Genomic DNA, 21,566 nt, shown 5'->3' on the forward strand with positions numbered 1-21,566 from the left:
ACCTGGAAACCCCCCCCCCCCCCCTCGAAAAACAGCCATGCAGAGTTAAGGTGCTCTGATGGAGGCTTGGAGGGGCGGGGCCAGCAGCACGGTGTTAAGTGGCACAAAGAAGCCTGTGTAACCAAGCACAAGTTTTCACCCAGTAATCAAATATCCATGACTACTTTAGCGCATTTTTAGCATTCCTGCCCTGCTGCCGCAGCTGGGAATAATGCGATTAAGCAGATGGGATGAAGCGCAGCCGTTTGTGGGGAACAGCAACCTTTTATCACCTGGATTAGTTGGGGACGGCCTTTGGTGTGCTCCGAAAGGAGCCGAATACCTCAGGTGTGACTCATTGTTTCTGAAGCTGGTGAAAGGTTTCAGGTAAGTTACAAGGAAAAGACTTTATTAAGGAAGTGGAACAGAAATCCGGCCCAGCCTGGGTGAGACCAAATCACACCAAAGCTGCTTCTTCTGAATGAATGAAGAAACCACACAGGTAAACACGTCACTTTTGTATTCTACACATAAGTCACAGATTCATAGAAAAATAAGACTTTTTCCCCTCGTTGACAAGCTAACAGACATAAGTTAACAGTGCAGGTTGTGCATTTTTCACACCATCAACTTTTGTTAAATCCCAAACACCAAAAAGAAACAAGAACCAAAAAAATACTGTTTTCCTGAACAGTCCTGACCTCCTTTTGTGCTCACATGACGAGGCGCAGAGACGCATCACAAGACTTATTAAGGGGACGGAGGTGTGTGAGACAGCGTCCTGACCTCTAAGTAGAACCCCGAGCCTCACAGCGAGCGCGTGACTTTGACTCCGTGCACCCAAAAACCAGTGTGGACTCAGCAACTTTCTGAGCTTTGATGCCTTATCGAGTTCCAGCATGTAAAAGAAATAAGGCACAAATCTGTTTTTCGCTGTTGAAACTGCATTTCTGGAGGGGAACTGATGCAATGTGGGTTTTTATGGGCTGGACGGGCACGAACGTTTGAGAGTTCTTGGCTTCCAGGCTGAATATCTCCCAGAAACATGTTCCCACTCATAAAACATGAGAGCACAATCAGGAAGGCTACTTTCAAACTGTTCAGACTCAAGTTAGAATTCAAGACAGCCCAACTTTGCCACCAATGACAACAGTCTCTTTAATGCAGGTTTTCAGCCTTAATGTGACTCAGTCCTGCAGATGGGTCTGTAGTTTGACGCCGAACATGGCCTCCCACTGCGCTCTGACCCAGGCCAGCAGCCCCTGGAGCAGCTCGGCACCTTCGGCGCGGACGCACCAGGTCTTCTCCTGCTTCACCGTCTGAGGGAGGAAAAGGTCAACGTATTAAAAGAGGATCATGGAAACCAACTGCGATAGATCCCCTCCTGTTTGTTTGCGTCCAGGATTAAACTGCAGCCGTAAAACACAACAACAAAAGGACATTTACTGATGCTGGGTCGGACAAAAGCTGTTCTCAGCAGCAGCGAGGAGACAAATTGTGCGGTTGTGTTTGCAGGCGAGAGTGAAAACAGGGACAATTAGAGCGATCGGCTTCCAGAGCAGCGACGGGACCAACATGTGGGACGAATCAACACCAAGCGCCGCGCTATAAATACCTGCTTTTACTGGTTTAGTTAGGAGCTTCCAGCTACCCCAGAGCCCACACTTCAGATCAGAGCCTCACCTCTGCTGGCTTCCTCCACGTTTAATCTTTAGAAACACTTCTGCTCACCGTGCGTGTTTACATCAGTCTCTTCGAGCGCAAATAAGCAGTAAAACCTTCATTGTTGGACGTTGTGTGTCTGTCACATGCTCGTGCTCGTCTCACACTCGCCTCGTCGAACAGCTCGATGTCCATCCTGCACCCGTCTGAGGGCCAGAGGCGGAGCGAGCTCACGCAGCTGATGGGGAGGCTCTCCAGCACGGTGAAGGCGCCGCTGCTCGCCTCGCCCTCCGCCAGCTCGCCGGGCCCCTTCCTCCACTGGTGGTCCTCCTGGAGCAGGTAGAGGGTCTCCCTGGTCGCCAGGATGGTCAAAGACTGCCAGACGCTGTCTGAAAGAGACGGGAGCAACGTTCACACGTGTCAGCCGCTCAAGTCATCTGTGTGAGCACTGAAGGCGGATCGGGGCACGTTTGCTGCCTGCAGGTACGTCAGGGTCACAACGCAGCCGCACGTCTGATTACATCAATCAGATCTCTGAGGACGGCCTCGTTCCACAGGGAGGCTCTTTAGGGGATATTCTGACAGAAATGTCATGGATTATTGCATTCGTTTCCATTTGTTCCTGTTTATGTTGTTGTCTTGTACATCTTAAAGTTTCAGATGCACCTGCCAACGCTAACTCAGCTAGCAGGGTTAGCACGGCAGCCGGGCAGATTGCAACATGATTCCAAGGAAAATGGGTGGAAACCACAGAGCAGACCCCTCCAGATGAGACCAGAGACATCAGCCTTGATCCAGCCTGGTTCTGATCTTAAACCGGAATGACAGCCATCTTGATCTAACCCATCCTGGTCTTTTTTCCCCCTGGTAGTGCTGATAAAGCAGAGTCACGCTCCTGTTTCAGGTGCCCCCACCGGCTCCTGAAGCAGAGCAGACCCGCCGTCTCCTCCTCGGACCACTGCTGCTGGAATTTTGGCATCAGACCTCTGGCTAATTCTTCTGTGGTTCTGTTCAACAACATCAAATGGAGATAATTAGGATCTCCTTTAAGGTTGGATTTATTCTAGATAATGTGCCCACCAGCTCCAGTACAGTGGCTCTTTGTTCTCCAGCGGATAATCTGGAATCAGAAGAACGGAACTGGATCCAGATCAGCCATTAAGTGCATTTACATGCGCGCACGGAAACCAAATTCTTGCAATAGTTTGGTTACATAAAATTAATGCAGACCCCTGAGCTCAACCAGAATCAGCCCAGAGTAGCACAAATGTGGGTCTAGCACCCCCGGAAAGCTCAGTTGTGTTGAATTATGAGAGCATGTGGACGGCAGGCCGGCCTCCAATGCTGCTGTGGCGGCTGCCTGGCTGGCTAACTTCTTCATACATAGTGGGTTGATGTCAAAGGTCAGACTGCGGGAGGATGAGATGGCTTGACGCCACCCATAATTCGACTCCTGCGATCTCCTTTGAAGACAGAAAGTTCAGTTGCATCAATTATTTACGCCAATCGAGCAAAAATGTCATCGTATTTGGATGCACGTCTCATCCCGGACTCCTGGCGGCTAACGCCACCTCAGCCAGTGGTACCGCAGCAGAATTTAGGACAAACGTGACACAGAAGCGGACACGTCGCATAAACGTGATATATTTGGGCTGAATTGCCCAATAATTGTAGTTGTTGTCGTGCCCAGTTTTGGTCCTTTTATTTAAAAAAAAAAAAAAAAGACATTCCAGATCTCAATGAGACATGTCCTGGCAAACAAACACAAACCAAACAAAAAGAGTCCTCCTCTTGCCGTGTCTCGGGTCCGACGTCTGGAGACCAGATCGCATGAGCGGAATGGACTGACAGGCCACGGACCGTGAGCTGACCCCGGGAATGTGAAAGCCATTAAAGCGCATGAGCCAGGAGCTGCCAGGACATGAGAACCAGCTCCTCCTGCTAAACTACTCTGCTTTCTTCTACCTTTAAGGCCTGGTTGCATTTATGCCCTAAAAACACCAAAACCCAGACAGGAAGGAGGCAGGAAACTGCAGCTGTGGAGGATTTAGCACCAACTCCGCAAAGACTTGAATAATCAGCAGCAAACACGAGACATGAGACGCGCGGAGATGAGCAAATACGTCACCTTGCAGGATGAAGGCCAGGATGTAGAAGAACTGCAGCTGACCGTCCTCCACATCTGCCTGGATGTCTTCACACACCAGGGGCCTGCGAGATTAATGGCACACGTTAGCACGGCGATCTCCTGCTGCCTCACCTCCACCTGCTCCTGTGTCATTACAGTTGCAAACGCTGTTTACGCCGGCTTGAGACGGCGCGGCGCGGCGGTGACAGCTGCTAGCGTGCTACCAAAGGGAGGCGGGAGGGGGATCATTGACATAATAGGCCCCGAGTGGGAAAACTGGGCTGAGGATTCTTAAAAAACGTGTTCATCTTTAAGTGTGTTTGCCAGGTGAAGGCAGCAACACAATGACCCTGTGTGTGTGTGTGTGTGCGTGTGTGTGTGTGGCGGAAGTGTTTGATTACTTCAGCCAATAGTGCACTAGTTCGTGAGAAACCCCTTCCTCCTCTGCAACATCACGCTCTGGTTCTCATAAACATTAGACTTCAGCGATTCCCGACACAAGATCCTATCGCCTGTTTTCAGCGTCGGAAAACTCTGGCAGGTGACGCGACGTCACGCTTCGGGTTGCAGCGCGACAGATGTTACCCATTAAGGTGTGGTTAGCTGCACAATTAGCGGCGCACTTTCAGGAAATCTTAACGAAAGGACCCCATTGTAATCAATTAAAGATGTGTTAGCACATCAGCGCAGCCCTGTCGGCGCCACATGTGTCGGCGCCACATCTGTGGGTGCCACATCTGTCGGCCGTGGGCCATTTTGCTGCTGCGCGCGGCGTACCAGAGGTGGTGCTGAGGGCTCAGTCTGGTGGTGGAGATAGACTTCAGCTTGCTGTCCGACCTGTGGGCCATCTCCCGCACAATGCCTGCAGAAACATTGACACATCGGGAATGAGAAGGTGATCACTTAAGGCTACATGTAGCATTAAAAGACGTCTAAAGTTCAAAGAGGAAGGATCCGACGGCAGCACTTGGCCTCACCATGCCAACCCAAGCAGATTTCCATCAGCGGCGGTGGTGCCTTTAAACACGAGATGGAGTCCTGTTGGCTTTTATTCCAACAACAAAAGCAGGGAATGGTTTGCAGCCCCTGACTGGAGCTTCACCTTTATCATGTTTCCATCAGCGGCAGTAATTGTTGGAGATTTTCAATGAGAAGGAATTCTCTTTGATATCCCAACCGAGCTGCCCTGAGAGTTGCCTGTTTCGGTCGTAACTAACACAGAAATCGCAGATTTCGAAGACAGAAACGAGTCACTTCCTTGGTCTTTATCAGTGATACACGACAGACACAGGAGACTAAAATGGCCGCACCCACGGGGGGGGGGGGGGGGGGGGGGGGGGGGACTACACGTGAAAGCCGAACTTGACCTCAGATTTCTTCTTTGGCTATTGTAACTTGGGGAGGAACGCCAAAGGCCTTTGAGCTGCAGGTGTAAAATTTCAGCTGAAAAGAAACAGCAGGGTGAGAAAATGCTGTGAACACAATGAGCTGGGTCACGCTGCAATTCACCGATGGCAGCGTGTCATTGATGCCGACAACGACACAGAAGAAGGGGGATGCCCCTGCATCAAGGAGCCAAACATCTGACTCCAAACTTCAGGGTTTGCCGGAGGAACACGCTTGGATTTCGACATCTACAGAGGGAATTTGTCACATTACCATATTTTCCAGACTATAAATCGCACTTTTTTTTCATAGTTTGTCAGGGGGTGCGACTTGTACTCCGGAGCAACTTATAAATACATTATTACAGAATTTCACATGTTCGTTATTTTCACACTGACAACCACAAGAGGGCGCTCTAGGCGTGTGTACTGAGGAACGACGCAGAAGAAGAAGCGGTGCTTCGTCTATGGAGTTAGACTTGATTGTTTGGTAAACTTGCTCGGATGTTGTTCATGCTATAGTTATCTGAACAACTGTTAATATGTTACGTTAACAAAGCAGACACGTACTCAGTTCGTTGTGGGTCATGTAGCAGAATTTGTTACGTTAGCATACCGTAACGCTATTGCTAATCCATGCTAATTGCCTTTCAAGATGAAATGTATGTTCTTGGTCTCGGATTTTATCAAATAAATTTTCCCCCAAAATGACAATACTTATAGTCCAGTGCGACTTATATATCTTTTTTTCTTCTTTATTATGCATTTTTTGGCTAGTGCGACTTAAACTCCGGAGCAACATATAGTCCAGAACATACGGTAGCTTTTGACTCGCCACAGTTAACAGACGACGACTCTCAGGGTCGATAGAATTAGCGTGGCAACTTGTTCAGAGGACGGCTAATGCTAATGATCCAGTGCCGCTGTTTAGACCAAGCTAATCGGTGGCAGGCGGCATTTGACTTTGCTGCTGTTGTTCCTGCAGGCTTCAGTCCCCTGAAGCATATCTCCGTTTTCCTCCTAAACTTGAGTCCTTTTGATTAAACTAAAGCAAGCTCTGCTGCCGATTCTTCCTAGACATGTTGAGAAGGTTAAAAGTTGCTCTTCCCCTCTCCTGCTCTACTTTTTCCCCCCTAAATGTCAGTTCTTATTTCCTTTTTTTCTGTTCAATTCTTTTATTTAGTTTCCAAAGTACAAAGGCCCATAAAAACGCCGCCGATGGCTCGCAGCCTGCCACGTCACGGGCAGGAAGCCAAGCTCACACTCGCCAGAGGATCAGATGACCTCCAGGCTGAGGGGGCAGTAGAGGGGACTTGTAAAGGTGACGGCTGAGCGTGTGCAGACGTCGATCTGAGCCTGTTTCAGTTCAAACGTCTCCCGCTCACAGCACAAATCTTTGTGGACGTCCAACAACGAAAGCTGACAAATTTGTGCGAACGCCTGAGCCAAGGAAAACAGAGCAGCAAGAAGCTCATCTCTGTGTCTGTCGGCTGCAGCGTTCAGACGTCTCGTGTTATCGCTCACGTTTCAATAAAGCTGGAACAGACGTCTTTTCCCTCTCATCTCCTCGCCCTGGTGCGGGAGGCCAGGACGGACGGTGGACAGGCTTTGTTACAGTTAACCCTCCACACGCCTCTCTGGAACGAGCCTGGAAGCAGCTGTTTTCAAGGCTTTTCCGCATCAAGGGAAGCCGGCCTGCAAAAGCAGCGACTTGTTGTTGAAGAGCCAAATGTAAACACGATGTACTTCACACGTAGCTTTTGGCAGGCGGACGCCAAAGTCAGCGGGACCAGCGACTATTTTTAGGAGGCACCTAGGTTACATCAAACCAACACAATCCTCGCTGGCATCGGCTCGCTCGCTGCGTCTTGGACGACCTTTGTAGTGTTCCCGAAAGCAATTTGGAAGCTTTTTCAGCCAAGACTAAAGCAGGCTAAATAAACTGTTTATGAAATTAGACATTAAAAAGCTCTGAGAGGGCAGAATGGAAGTGAAAAAAAGAGAAGTGTTGGCACATGAGAGCTATTTACAGCAAATGTTGATAACTGCTTCTATAATAACGGCGTTCATTGTGCTCTTCATACCTCAGAACACCATCTGCCTGTAATGATAGCCATATCGCAATATCCCTTTTTCCACTGGAAAAATCCAAAAATGAGGATGTTTGCTTGATTGTGCACCAACCAAGTGACGTCTGAAAAACTGAATTGGAAAACCGGAGCGTGCCCTTAGCAACACAATGCTTCAATTACCGCGGAATGCAGGAGTTTCGTCACTTGTCGGAGCCGCTTGGCCGGAGGTGGGGTCACGAAGACCTCACGAATCAACATAATTTGGGTTATTAGTCATTTAAATGCATCAAAATCTGAGAGGATTTATGTGGTTTAAGTCAACACGGGAGGATTCCATGAGGGCTTAAAGCTTTTCAAACAGTCAAACCTGCTCAGGATCACTGACAGAATTCTACATTATCAGCACAACCACTGAGGCCTCGGGCTGAACGTAGACACACAAGGACGTGTTTCAACTTCCACCGGTGGGTCAAAGGAAATGTCGGGGTTGGGTTTTCCCATTATTGGCACATAAATATGTCACGTGTGACTCATATCGATGCTAATTACAGATCGTTTCACCTGTGGTGAAACTTTACAGCCAACCGCAGCACGTTTCAACCTCTCGCCCCGGTGACTTTAATGAGCTCTAAATGGGTCCTGACATGGGATGACTACGGTGACTTGGGCCTGCTGCAGACACTCAACTCAAAACCAGCCCAAAAATGGGAATCAAAGCCATTATGTGCAAAAACAAACAAACAAAAAAAAACCTCAAGTTGGATCTCAACTGGAGTGAAAGCTGAGCAGGATCACGAGTGTTTGTGGAAAAAAAACGTCACTTCTCGCCCACGTGTTTTCTATTTCTGCTAATATGAAACGATAATTATGGAAAACCTAGTTTTCGTCACGTTTTCTACAAAAACAAAACGAAGGATTATGTGCACGAGCGGAAAAACCTTGCCACTTGTGCCAGTACGTTTTTTTCCCCACACTGGTTATTGTCGGATTCATTTTCCATATTTCTCCAGACGTTCTACGAGGTTTTCCTTCGGGGGAGGGGGCAGAAATCTGCCTGTCATAGCACATATATGGTTTGTGAGGGGAACGGGCTATTCTGATACCTGCCAGTAGGATTCCACTGTTACAGACTGAGCCCACAGTTTAATTCTCCTCTAAGAAAAATGAGAAATCAAACGCTTTGTGTGTTGGTCTCAGTTTACCTGTGAGCAGGCCGAAGAAACGCTTGCAGCGCAAACTGTCCCTCGCCAGCAGCGTGTACGCCGCGCCCCCGTCTCCGAACTGCATGTGGATGCTCTGAGAGCCCAGTCCCACCTCCAAGTAGCTCAGCTCCATGATGGGGTGGCTGTCACGCTTCTGAAGCCAATCAGACAGCTGGTCTTTGCTGGGAGGGAAAGGACGAGTTAGACGGCAGGAAAATGCTACAAAATGGAACCTGGGTACCAAAGCAGCACCTATTAGCTTTATACGCTAAAAGATACATTTCTTGTACATGATGAAGCCTCATATGTGGCAATAACTGATCCCGTTTTACCTGGCGGGATAAGGAGGAGAACAGAGAAAAGACTTTCAGTCCACGTCGGGTTAATGTGTTCTCAAGATGTGACCCAGAAACCTGCACAGGTTATGCAATAAAATCCACAACCTAAAGGGGCGATGGGAGCATTTACATCCCAGGCACTCACAGCAAAATGGCGCCCCATTTAGAATCTGTTCCATTGATATTTTACTGTCTGTTCCAGGTGGATTTGAAATTCCTTGGATCAGGCAGCAGTGTTTGATTGTAATGCTGCACAGGCATCTGGAGGCAACAGTGATGCCCTGGGGACGAGGAACGAGACCCCAAAGGTCAGTCAGCCTCCGGAGGCATCAGTGATGCTGTTGCCTGTATCATCTGCAAGTCTTCAAAATTAGTTTGTCTGAGCAATAGCGGACATTTCCAGCCCCTCCGCATTCTTGGAAAAAGAGGGCTCAATAATGCATAGAAAATCCAATGCTCTCGGATCGACAGTATAAAAACAAACGCTATGTGACGATGTACTCACTGGATTTCCGATGTTATTTCCAAGAAATAGATGCGTCGGTCTGAGACGACCAGCAGAGATGGAACCTCCCCCAGCTCCCCAAACTTGATGGCTGACATCTGAATACACACAGAGAGAAATCCACTTTGAGCACAGAGGACAATGGTCGAGCAGCAGAATAATACAAAGTCGACATTGCGCAACCCTGAACTCAGCTGACACCAGTTTCGCCGGCTCTGCGGGGATTTAAAACCAAACCCTCGGGCCGTGTGCGGCCTCGTTTCCTCTCAAACTGGTGAAACTGCGACCGGCTCCCATCCCTGGATAAACAAACACGGCTGAGAGGAACAGAACGGAACCTCCTGTTTCCAGCAGCGATGGCCCCGGTTCAGTTCCGCTCTTGGTTTTCTTCTTCAGGTGTCCGACAGAGAAATGCAAACAGGCCGGCGAGTTTAAAGAGCTCCCAGGATGCACTGCGTAGCAAATAAGGGCGACACAGTGGATCCCTGCGGATTTATCGACAATATTCATGACTGGGGTGAAACCGCATCTCAAGTGTTGTAGGTATTAAAGCTGTCACCACTAATTACAGCAGAATGGCTTTGGCTGAGCAGGAGATACGATTGGCTGTCAGACTGCAGCCACTGAAGAAACAATAACAGCAGCACCAAAACGTTCATGGAATCAGTCACACGCAGATGCAGCCTGAACGCCACAGCCTGCCAACAACACTGGTTCCTGCCTGAAAAGTAGGTCCAGTCAGAACTTAATGGCCCCGAAAACCTATTTTCTCAATCAGCTTCATACTGTGAACAATGGAGTCTGATGTGAACCCGCTACTTCCTGCCAACGCTACAAGATTTCTGGATATCTTTGCTTTTTTTGGTCACATTCTGGACATTTGGGCCGGGTTTATCTGACACATCACCTGTGAAAAGAAAGCCAGGTGTGTTTTATGGGATCAAATGTTTAAAGACAAACTGGTCGGAACAAACATCTGGATGTTATGAGCTACTGTGGGGAGATTCTCAGTCACCCATTTCATTGGAGGTGAAAGTAGTCAGACTTTTTTGTGAGTGATCGCGATCTAGAAGGGTTAACCTGGGAGCCTCTGGGTTGCTTTGCTTCTGGGAAAGATCTCCCAAAGCAAAGGTGAGAGGCTAAAACAAGGAGAGGTATAAGAGGAGAAGGCAGCGTATCAACACTGCTGCCTCCAACAACCCAGACCAGGTAGGAACATGGAGAAAAGCACAAAACTCTCTGAATTTAATAAATCAGAGTATTTTGGCCCATTTGTTCACTTAATGTAGGACATAAAAGCGCTGCTTCCCTGCTTACAGCCCAGTTTTCCTGCCTCACACTTTTATACCTTCAGGAAAGACTTAAGCTCCTCCTCCTCCTCAAAGACGTCCACATCCAGGAAAAGCTGCAGCCGATGGTCCACGGCCGAGTCGTTATCGGAGAGCAGGTCCAAATCATCTGTAGACACAGCAACAGTCGGTCAGCCTCCAAAATAAATGAATCTTTTCCTTTTTTTACCCATTAAATGATATCTTGAGTTGCCCCGGGGGTGATGCAAAGGCTCAAATATGCGCTGGTTTGGGATTAAACCGTTTCCAGACTTTGCTGCAGGAGATTGGTATTAGCCAACCTCCCTCCGGCGGAATGAAATGCACCGACGGAGGCAATCTGAACATTGATTAATGGTTACAGCAGCTGAAAAATGACAGGGCTCGGAGCTGCAGAAGCCAAAACAAACCCTTTCATTTGGAAAGAGCGCAAACAGAGCAGCGGGAAAAAAAGCGTACGATCCTTCAGATGAGGGGGTGAAAGATGTACGCCGGGGGAGACAGGTGTTTTTGTCTGTCCGGGCAAAATGGGACCTCCCAAACGGTGTCTGCGTCTGTGAAAACAGACACCTAGAGTAGCCTTCCTGCTTTCAGGATGAGTGCAAAAGCGGTCGCTCCAACAGACCAGATTATATGTCATTGCTGCTGCAGTTTACAGAAAGACACAGCAAACTGTTATTACCACTCCAACCCTCCTCCTCTCAGCAGCTTTCATTCCTCTACCATCACTTCCAGTAATGATTCCAATCTGTCTCCTCACACATGTGGTTTGTCTAAAAATGGCAGCGACATGTGGGAGAAATCGGACGCTATCGCAGAGATACGAAGCGGAGGGATCTCGGCGCCACGCGTTATTAGCAAATGCTTCCCATCTCGGGGTGGGTGGCGAGATGGTTGAGATCAGCAATGTGACAATTTGAAGGTTTGCATGGGTTTATATTGTGCATCATGCAACCATAGAGAGGGTTCATTTAACAACAGAGAGCGGTCACTGTTTCGTTTGTGCAGGAAGTTCCCGTTTCCGACTTTGAAATCATCACTCAAGCTCACCGTGTGGCGTGGATCTCCCAGCAGGTGGAGCGTGGAGCTCGGGCGGTGTAGCACCTGTGGAGGTGTAGCAGTAGCTCCCGAACAGGCCGTCCTTACTCTGGCTGTCCGCGTTGGACGAGATGCTCGAGACGTCACCCTGACCATCTCCGATAAAGAAGGAGCTTCCTTGGGCAGTGATGAAGGTTGGATCTTCTGTAGTGGTGCCGGCTTCCGGAAGAGAGCTGCCACTAATGCTAACATCTGTTCCTTCATCCTGAATGAACATTACAATGACAGAGAAATGATCAGTTTTCTACAAAAGGTTTAGAACGAAAGCTGGCTACAGAGGTCAAGAGAGCATCACTGACCTCTTGCAGGCTTTGGTTGATTGGAACATTGACGTCGCTGTCCTGTATTGAGGAGTTATTTATTGGTGTGCTGCTGTAGGGACCCGGTGGGCCAGCCAGCTGGACCACTTGATCGCTGCCACACTCTGGGCAAATAGTCACACTACCTATTAGGAAAAATGCAATCATAAATGGAGGCAAGTAGAATAAATCTGAATGCTTTCAGAGTCAAACCAGAGCAGCAATAAACGAATTTAAATTTACAAAAAGAACAGACAGGAAAGGGATGTGCTCACCCTGGTGGCCAGAATCAGTCATTGCAAGAAAACCAGTTGTTGACCTGAGGGTATTTGGTTTTAAATTGGAAGCTGCATTTTTTTCAAGGTTTGTTTATCCAACATTTTAAACCATGTTGGGACACTTAAATCACTAATGACTAAATGTAGTCTGACAAAAGAGGATAGGAGCATTGTTTTTTGGGTCTGCAGAGCAGGAATTTCCCGTTTGCTTCTGCTGGTTGACAGACGTGTAAGTCCGTAAACAGGCAAGTGATGTTGGTATTTACTGCCTGAAATCTAATCAAAGCAGCAGAGTAAGCACACGAACAAAAGAGCAGTGGTTCCAAAAAAACACCAAAACATCTGTGGAACAAAGCTGGTGCACATGCCTGGACAGGCCTCAATGTAAGGCTTGACCCAAAACTGCTAGGTGGCAGCTGTGGGAGCAAAGGGGCAACATCTGTCCGATTACAGTGGTGGGAACCTGGGACGCTCGGCAAAAAGAAAGAAACGGGGTTAATTGCGGACGGGTCCCCACAGCCCATCCGAGCTGAAGCGTTAGGAGTTTGACAACGTGGCAGGTGAAACTCCTGACCTTGTCCGACATCTGCTGTTATGACATCAGACCCATGATGATTTAACGATGTGGAAAATTCAAACGCTTGTTAAGTGTGCAGGGGAGGCCGTGCGTGAATCACCTGTGTGCGTGACTCACACCGAGTCAAGGCCGCAAGCAAAAAAAACCCTGAATTCAAACACTCTGGATGCTCGGGCATCGTTTTCAGCAAAGATGTGGCATTTGTTTATTGTCAAATCCAGATTGGATTCTGTTTTAAGAAGCCTTTTACCATCTGGCAACTGTTCACTCCTAACTTCAACAACAGCACTTTTCTGCATGTTTCTGCTGCTTTCTTTTAAACTTTAAAAAACTCTCCCAAACAATGTGTATTTGAGTGGTTACCGATGTTATTCTGGCTATGGAACCTCAAAAAAAAAAAAAAAAGGCAAAAAAGAGAAAATTCTGGATAACAAAAACATGTCAGGTATTTTCTGTGTCTGTCCCTCTCACCTCGGGTGTCGTCCTCCCTGTGTATCTCCTCCTCTTCATCCTGATCTTCAACACCACCTGTCAGCATCAAGGCCTTCCTCATCCTCCTCCTGAGAGTCTCCTCCTCCTCTCCCTCGTCCCGACAGGTGACCTCAGACCTGCAGCGCAGGCACTGCAGGCGAGTGCAGCGGGGACGGACGTCAGACTCACGCCGCTGGTTTTCCTCCACCGCATTTGTCAGCACATCCGTCAGGGCCTGATCAGCAAATAATAATGATTCACCAAATGTTTTGATGCTGATCACCAAAGGAAAAGTCAAACCATGACCAGGAATCATGAGCAGGCGGAGAAAAGGAGATGAGGCGTAGGTTTTTTTAGCAATCACCGGCAAATCTGAGATTCAGCCGTTGACTTTTTTGTGAAAATTGACTTCAAGAGCAAAACACAAGCTTTGCCACCATAAAATACGTGCTCGACCTGTGCATGCTTGGACAGGCCGTCTCCTAGAGGGGGTTTAATTCTTTCAGGGCTTAAAACAGATCTGAAAAACACATAAACTGCAGAATTGATTTTAGCTCCCTGTGTAAGAAATGACATCTGGCAGAGAATAGAGGTTGCTCAATGGGTACTAATGGCTGCAAATATGCTGTGGAGGTGACCTCACCTTTGAAACATGATAATAAGAGCAGACCGCGAGACTGGACATGAAGGGGATGTTAAAGAATTCTGCTCACGCTGGAGGGTGTGTGGGTGCGTGGAGGGGCCTAATTAACCTGCAGCGCTTGATGAGGGTCGTCATCAAGCAGGACGTAGCACCTCCTTCTCTTGTCCTTGCTGATGTAATCAAAATGAAGCTCCATAGCTGGAAGCACCTCCTGGGTCTCCTGAGAGAAGTAAGAAAAAAAAACGAGGGTATAAAAATGCCTAAACAGGTCCAAAACACAACAACATAGAAGATTAGAAGGAAAATACGAAGCAACAGTTGGCAATGCTGGGTTCTTCCACAGGGTGAGCACTGACACACAAAAGGTGCTGAATCAGAAACTATCAGAAGGTTTCCTAAAACAGAGGTAGTTGCTTCCATTTATGGACCAAATCAGTGGCAGGTAGAACTGATGCCATGTTTACAATGTTGTCACCAGAAACAGAAAGATTTTTTTTTTGCATTTCCAAAAGTGCTCTGTGTTCACGTGGAGATGGTGTGAAAACAATGAAAGTTCCCTCAGATTCGTGATGAGGACTAAAGAAGTGGTCGCGAGCATGCCAAGCCAGTAGATGGCGATCTCAGTTTGTAGTGAAACAGTGGAGTTACAACAAGTGACCTCTCTAATAGATTAATACGCATGTGGAGACATCCCTGTTTACAATGAGATGAAAGCAAAACTGTTCATTCTGCAGCCCTGTTTCACCATTTGTGGGTTCAGGAACTCCGGGCATTATTCTCATGTGAGCAAAAGGTGCATAAGCAACGAACCCGTTTTCATCATCGCGTAAACGGCCCTATAAGGCCAAAGTCGTCCAAATGTTTTATTGTCTAGCCTAAAACAATGCTACGCTGCCCGACCCTGACTCCATGCTTACAAGTGGTACTGCAATACTTACTAAGCTCCTGGAAACTTCTTTTAAGATGAAACAAAAAATGCAAGATCATCTCTATCTGAACATAAGTATGACTGCCAACCTGACAGTGAATATGCAAAGGTGTGAACACTTAAAACCACATCTTTGCACTGTTCCCTTGTCTCACCCCACGGGTCCAGGCGGCTTCTGTGGTCTTCACCCGAGCCAGACTGCTGAGCTCTAAACGGCATCTCTCCCGGCCGTGCTTCATGTCCACCTCCAACGCCAAACCCTGCTTGATGCACAGAAACACCTCCCTCCTCAGGCTGCTGCCGTCCCTCGTCCCCCCTACGTCGTCTTCCTCATTGTCAGATAAGATGCCCACCAGCAGGGGGTGGCAGAGGTCCACTAACAAAAAAGAAGAAGGATCAGAATCCTGCAATCAACGCATCTTACTTTTAAAACTGACCAATCCTGGCTGCCCCCCCACAGAAGCTCTTGTCCACGGTCACCTTCATGTGTCTTGAGAAACGAGAAGGTGGCTAAACTCTTACCTCCAAGATCCTCCTCTTCATCCTCCTTGGAGTCTTCACTGTCCCAATTTGTCAACTCTTTAGACTCCGCCCTCGGCCTTCTTTGGCTGAGCGGCAGACCGTCCAGCACGCTGTCCTCCAGGGTGGACTCTGTAGGCCGAGGGCTGTGACCAGGCCACTGCAGGGTCGACTCGGTTTCCAGGTCTTCGACTTCGTCACATGGATCTACCGCTGTCTCTGAGTGCCGAGGAGGCGGGAGGACATCCAGGGTATTTGGGGACAGAGAAGGGAGAGCAGCGGCGTTCCCACCATTGGGGAGGGGTGGAGTTTGTGTACATGGCTGGTAGTTGGGGGAGGCTCTGTCGAGGTGATGTTGGTACCTCAGCCAATCCTCGCCCAGCTGATCTCTGAAGCTGGACATGCGCTCAATCTCCTGCTGGTGAGGAAGCACCATACCTGATGGAGAGGTGACATTTTCTTCAATAGCATCTGTGCAAATTACCCAAGCAAGATGTTGAATTTATTAAAATATTAGCTTCATAAAACCAACCCTCAGTAGAGGAAGTCCACCGGGTCTCATAATCGGTGTCACTGGGCTCAGATATGCTGGCTCGTCGGACTTTAACTTTGCTCTAAAACCCAAATTGTTGGCCCTCAGTATTAGGATTAACAGAATAGAATAGAACAATTTTTTCGCAGTTAGCTGCTTTCTCACCCTATTCCTCTTCTTCTGAAAGTTTGTTGCACCAAATTCTGGAACGGAAACGCTGTCACTGAGCTCGCCAGCGCCGCTGGACACTTCCTGGTGGCTCCTTTCGAGTGCCTCGACAGCTGGCGGAGCATTCTGACTGTGGATCTGCTGGCCCAGCCTAGGCAGAACCTGCACAAGAGCATTTCAGATATTTCATTGGTTAGATTTAGGAACTTCAGTTAAACAATGACAACTAAAAATATCATCTGAAAACTTTAATACTCCTAACTTACTGATAATTCAGATGAGGACAGTGGGACACCATCGAGTTGAAGCTGTGAACACAGAGAGAAAAGAGCTAAATATGGCTGCGATCATGGAATATGTGAAGGATAGTGTGATAAGTAAAAGGTATGTGTGCGTATGTGTGCGTAGCATCATTATTACTCACTCTCAGGTTAGCAGCCTTTGGTGAGAGATGTCGAATGGTGCATCGGCGGTGGGTTTTATGGAAGTACAGTGGGTTGCCCTTCAGGTTGAGCTAAAATAGGCACTGGACTGAGTTAAGTCGTCTGAACAATAAATGTGTGTGTGCATCTGTGTGTTTTCTCACAGTGTTTAGGCAGTGCAGCAGGGAGAGGGGAGCAAGCTGGGAGTGCTCCAACAGGAGGTTGTAGGCCAGGTCTAAGTGCTGGAGTGAAGATAACTGTTCGACACCTATTTGACGAAACGGGACAGCAACGAGAGGCCACCCATCAGAAACAAACAGTTTGCACAGGGAAGACACAAAAACTGTAGCTCACATTTCTCACTCTTGAGCAACTCCCCAGTAACCTCCAAACACCTAACAAACAACTAGATGTAAGGTGATCTATTGCTACACTGCGCCATGATAAACATCCCGGACCAGAAAAGGGGACTGTTTGTCTTGGAAAAATCTGCTGGCTGGTCAGCACATTTTCATTTGTGTGCTCAACTTCCTGTTTAGGTCTCACTCACTCACTCACTCTTATCCACACGCTTGGATGGATTGGCCCAGTTGGTCTTTACCGTTTATAGTCTCCAGCTCATTGTTCCTGAGGTTGAGCGTGACCAGTTTGGCCCGGGTGCTCAGGCTGAGCTCTGGCGCCCTCTGCAGGCGATTGTAGGACAGGATCAAGGTTTGCAGCTCACTCAAGGGCTGTGAGACAGTGAAAAGCAAAGAAAAAGTCAAGAGTGGGGGGGGGGGAGCTGGAAAAAAAAAGAATTTTAAATGAAACACAATGAGATAAAGAGGAACCTTTAGAAATTCTGCACACTCCTGAATCTTGTTATGGCTTAAATCTAAAGATTTGAGGGCGTTGAGTAAACTCTGCAAAAAGAAAGAGGGTGAGTTAACAGGAGTACACTCTGTGTGTATGTGTGTGTGTATATAAGTGTGTCTTACTAATGACTGATCCAGACACACAATAGAGTTGTAGCTGAAGTTAAGGGTGTGCAGCTCCAGCCAAGGCAGCGCTGAGCTCAGGTCACCTCCACAAAGAGAAAGCAGCTCCTAGCAAATCAAATAACAACGCACACAATTATTTTCCAACAAACCAAAATGAATACGATCTATTCAGCCAAATGACCTGAAAACAAAAGGTACCTCCAGGGTGTTGAGGCTCTTGGAACATGTGAAGATTTCCAATTGAGAATAAATACCTCTGAGACCTTCCAGACAGTGAGGAGGGATCTGTTTCAGCTGGTTAGCAGAGAAACAAGGTGAAAAATGATACTTTTACCCCTTCGTAACAGAACAATCACTCAGGAATCATACTCTACCTCCAAATACTTCAGAGACTTGAATGGAAAGATTTTCACCACAGACTGAAGTCTCACACTGGGCGGATTGATGAGCTGTTTTTGTAATTGTTAAAAAGACAGCATAAACAAAATGTCAGGCGTTGATGTGAATTAAACTTTCATCAAATTGAAGTGAGTGACCACATGTGACAAGGAGTTAAGAGGAAGATAGAATTCTGCACACATATTCTAATTTAAAAGAATTTAAATTTGAGAAGCTGGTGGTCTTCCTGATCCTGAATGCTTCTGAAATCCTCCGATTGCCTCTGATGCTCTTTTGGGTCAGTGAAAGGTTGCAAAACATCTTTCATTTTAAAGGTTACCGTGTTAAAGAGCTGAACAATATTTTAACAGGCTGTGTTCCTGGTCCTTGCACACCTTGAGGGAGACGGTTTTCTGCAACACATCAAAGAGGAACTGGAGCTGCAGCAGAGATGCAGTGTCAGCAGGGTGGGAGGGCAGTGCGAGGAACCCATGCTGTTTGCTCCTGGGCAGCAAGTACTGCTCAAACATCCGGGTGAGCTGCTGCAAGCTGGAGGCGGTGAGGGTCAGCGTGCTGCTGCCATCCAGCACCAAGTCACCTGGAGGATGGGCGAGAAAATTAGCGCATTTGGCATATGTTCCAACTCAAAGAAAAGTGTATGCTTCATTTTAGGACCAAAGTGAAGTTTTCTATTAAACATCTGGTCGGCAGGTTTTTCTTTCTCCATTTATGAGTGTCATCCTTTTGCTTCTGCAGCATTTGTGTTTGTACAGATCCAATACATTCCTGTTCCTCTATCTATTAAACCCTGACCTCTTTCAGAGGGTCATCAACCTTTTCCCCCCTCCACAGATGAAGTCGAGGTCTTTTGGTGTTACCGAACATTATACTTAGTGATACAATGTCTCTTCCAACTGACATCTCTATTGTTTTGATTATCTGCCTGCACAGATATTCTATCTCTTAGGACTTCAGCCCGACAGTGTCACTCTAATCACACAGCTACTAGATGCCAGTTCATCTCAGAACCTTCCTCCTCCTTCATTTGCCATTACACACCAAAGGGACAAAGCTGGCCCAAAACAAGCTTTATGTCAAATCTATTGTAATGCTGTTAGATTAAATATTATGTACACTAACAGGGCTTCACACAGACGAAATCCAGATATGCCGAAGGTCCTGGCCTAATAAAGTCTTCGCACCCAAAGTGTCTGATTCTGGATGAAAAGGAAAACCACACGTGAATTTATCGTATTTGTTTAACGTACCGTCATTCCGGAGAAGTTTGGCCAAGCTGTGCACCAAAGGACATTGGCTGCTGTTAGACACCGCCATCCTGGAAGGATCCAGACAAGGTTGAGGTCAGCAGGACTTAACACCGAGGCAAGTCTTTTACGCAGCCTTTAATTTTTGTATATTCGTGTGCGCTTCCGCAAAGGCTAACATTAGCCTAATAAAGAAAACGTCAGCTTCCAGGTCGCTGACGTTTAGCTCCCAACAACATACCTGTACAATGACAGCCGGAGAACTGAGGACTCACATCAAGTTTGGAATCAAAGTGCCACTCCTGCACATAAATCTTCAGTAGGACTTTAACAGACGCACAGCAACGCGAGCGAAAGCGAATGTTGACATGTTCGCGGTCACGTGACCAAATGAGTGCAACCTCTACGGTGGCCGAGAGGTCCGAAAATAGTCTTTTTCCTAACATGAACGATTTTATTTTCTTTCTATTTTAAGGTCTTTACGAATGTTTACCTATTATTTCGGCACCTTGCATTTTAAAAAAAAAATACATACTGACCAGTAGTTATAATAATGTAAGTAACATAAATATTTCCTTAAAATAAAAGTATAATATCCAGTTTCTGTGGTTATATCTAACGTAATCAAACTTCTTTATAAAGCAATAATTTTCCTCATTTTTAGTTTTAAATTATTATCTTTAGTTTGTTTTTAAATTTCATGGCATTATGTCAAATATCAACATTTTAAAATTTCAACTTCAAATAAAATTCAAGAAAAGTGCAGTTTCCAGATAAACTTTTCAGTTTCAGAGTTAATTGAAAAATTCGTCCAAATGACCACATGGTGTCGCAATTTGATAGGATCCCAAAATGATTCTTGAGTCAAATACTGATATTGCGGGGGAAAAATATGTATGTGTGTGTGTGTGTGTGTGTGTGTGTGTGTGTGTGTGTGTGTGTGTGCATTCATTTTGCCACCTGAAATGAGTTTCACCATTTGACCCTCAAACCAGAGGTTTCTCATTGAATATATGGGTTTTCAGAAGCCAACTGCACCCATTATGCTTCAACTGAGGCCTAAGAGAGTTAAATAAATGCCAGCTGTCATATATAGTTTCAGACCATTGACACATTTCAGACAAACCCGACACTTGTCACAGCAATAATAAAGAAAAAGTGAGATGGTGCATGTTAGGTTTCTGTTAAACTTACCGGTACTTTGTATTGCTTGTTTTGGATAGCAATTGTTATTTTTTTTAAATATTATTCACCAGATTGCATGTCTAATTGTGCAGTATCTTGTATGGTGGATGCTGATTATTTCTCTAAATTTGCGCATGCATCACTTGTTGCTAGATGACAAACAAACATACTCACACTTGATTAATGCAGAGGAAAGATGTAAACACACACAAAAACTAATCCATTTGGGACTTTTTGTCTCCAGAAATACTGGATGTAAGTTAAATGTTTCTACTAGGTACCTGTGCCAGCATGAGTTTAAGGAGTAAAAACTTAAGTTTCTTACACGTTTAACCTCTCTTCTCACTTGTGTTTATACGTTTCAGAGCATTTTAGTTTCAGATGAGACACATAATCCAGCTGCAGCGCCTCCTTCTTTCAAACAAGTCCAATAATCAGATGATGAATTCCTTCTCCAAACGCTCCACTCACTGCCTCTGTGCTCATCTAATCAGTCATCTAAACAAAGGGAGGCTCAATTAAGTCCACTCAAAAGCAAACATTAAAGAGTGCAATCATTCATTACCCATACGCCTGCACGAGGCTGTCTCCAAAGATTCATTTCACTTGATAAGAAGTGAGTAGAGAGCCAGAACTGAGCAAGAGCTTTTGATGATGAAGCAGGTTTGATTTAGATAAAGCTGGAAAAAATTTTGGCCAAAGCCTTACAACACATGATTAAGAAGGGGCACACACCCACACACACACACACACACACACACACACACACACACACACACACACACACACACACACACACACACAGAGAGAAGGCCAGTGATTAGCTGCTCAGGATGTTGAACAGGCAGGGGAAAGTTAGGGAAAGGGCATCTCAGAGAGCACTTTTATCCACTGATCAAGGACCTTTGGAGAGATTTTCTTTGCTTTCAATATCAGATGTCATTATATTGGGATTTTGTTTATTTCTTTGTTTACAATTTATGTTATTTAAGGGGCATTTAAATTGGTTGTGAGGAACTTAGAGGTTATTTATGTTTTTACAGTTAAGGAGCATTGTATTGGAGAGTTTATTGCAGTTTGTTCCCTGTAAAGACATCCCAGAGGGAACTTTATGGTCTTTTGCATATTACAGGCACTCCAGATGTTTGCATGGCACTTTGTCACTTTCTTCTCGCTGAAGGAGCATCAGAGGGAGAACTGTAGAGTTTCCCCCTGGAAGGACAC

General features: G+C 46.6%; 1 protein-coding gene across 2 annotated transcripts; it reads right to left on the reverse strand.

The window, feature by feature from the left end:
* Positions 1 to 484: 484 nt before the first annotated feature.
* On the reverse strand, positions 485 to 19,546 carry stk11ip (serine/threonine kinase 11 interacting protein). 2 transcript variants are annotated; one of them, XM_057027242.1, is made up of 26 exons: positions 19,399 to 19,546; positions 19,161 to 19,228; positions 18,288 to 18,490; positions 17,889 to 17,963; positions 17,713 to 17,808; positions 17,512 to 17,619; positions 17,365 to 17,436; positions 17,136 to 17,265; positions 16,699 to 16,802; positions 16,537 to 16,626; positions 16,379 to 16,420; positions 16,110 to 16,274; positions 15,945 to 16,026; positions 15,416 to 15,850; positions 15,049 to 15,269; positions 14,075 to 14,185; positions 13,323 to 13,557; positions 11,997 to 12,142; positions 11,650 to 11,902; positions 10,620 to 10,729; positions 9,272 to 9,369; positions 8,429 to 8,610; positions 4,547 to 4,631; positions 3,770 to 3,852; positions 1,813 to 2,030; positions 485 to 1,298 (listed from the first exon to the last, which is right to left on the reverse strand). In XM_057027242.1, exons 2-26 carry the CDS (start codon positions 19,225 to 19,227, stop codon positions 1,167 to 1,169), a joined length of 3,543 nt encoding a protein of 1,180 aa, XP_056883222.1. In that variant the 5' UTR covers position 19,228; positions 19,399 to 19,546; the 3' UTR covers positions 485 to 1,166. The 2 variants fall into 2 exon arrangements, with proteins under 2 accessions (XP_056883222.1, XP_056883223.1); XM_057027243.1 differs by having other exon boundaries at positions 19,161 to 19,532.
* Positions 19,547 to 21,566: the final 2,020 nt, after the last annotated feature.

The sequence above is a fragment of the Takifugu flavidus genome, chromosome 3 (assembly GCF_003711565.1).
Source record: "Takifugu flavidus isolate HTHZ2018 chromosome 3, ASM371156v2, whole genome shotgun sequence".
NCBI classification, from domain to species: domain Eukaryota; kingdom Metazoa; phylum Chordata; class Actinopteri; order Tetraodontiformes; family Tetraodontidae; genus Takifugu; species Takifugu flavidus.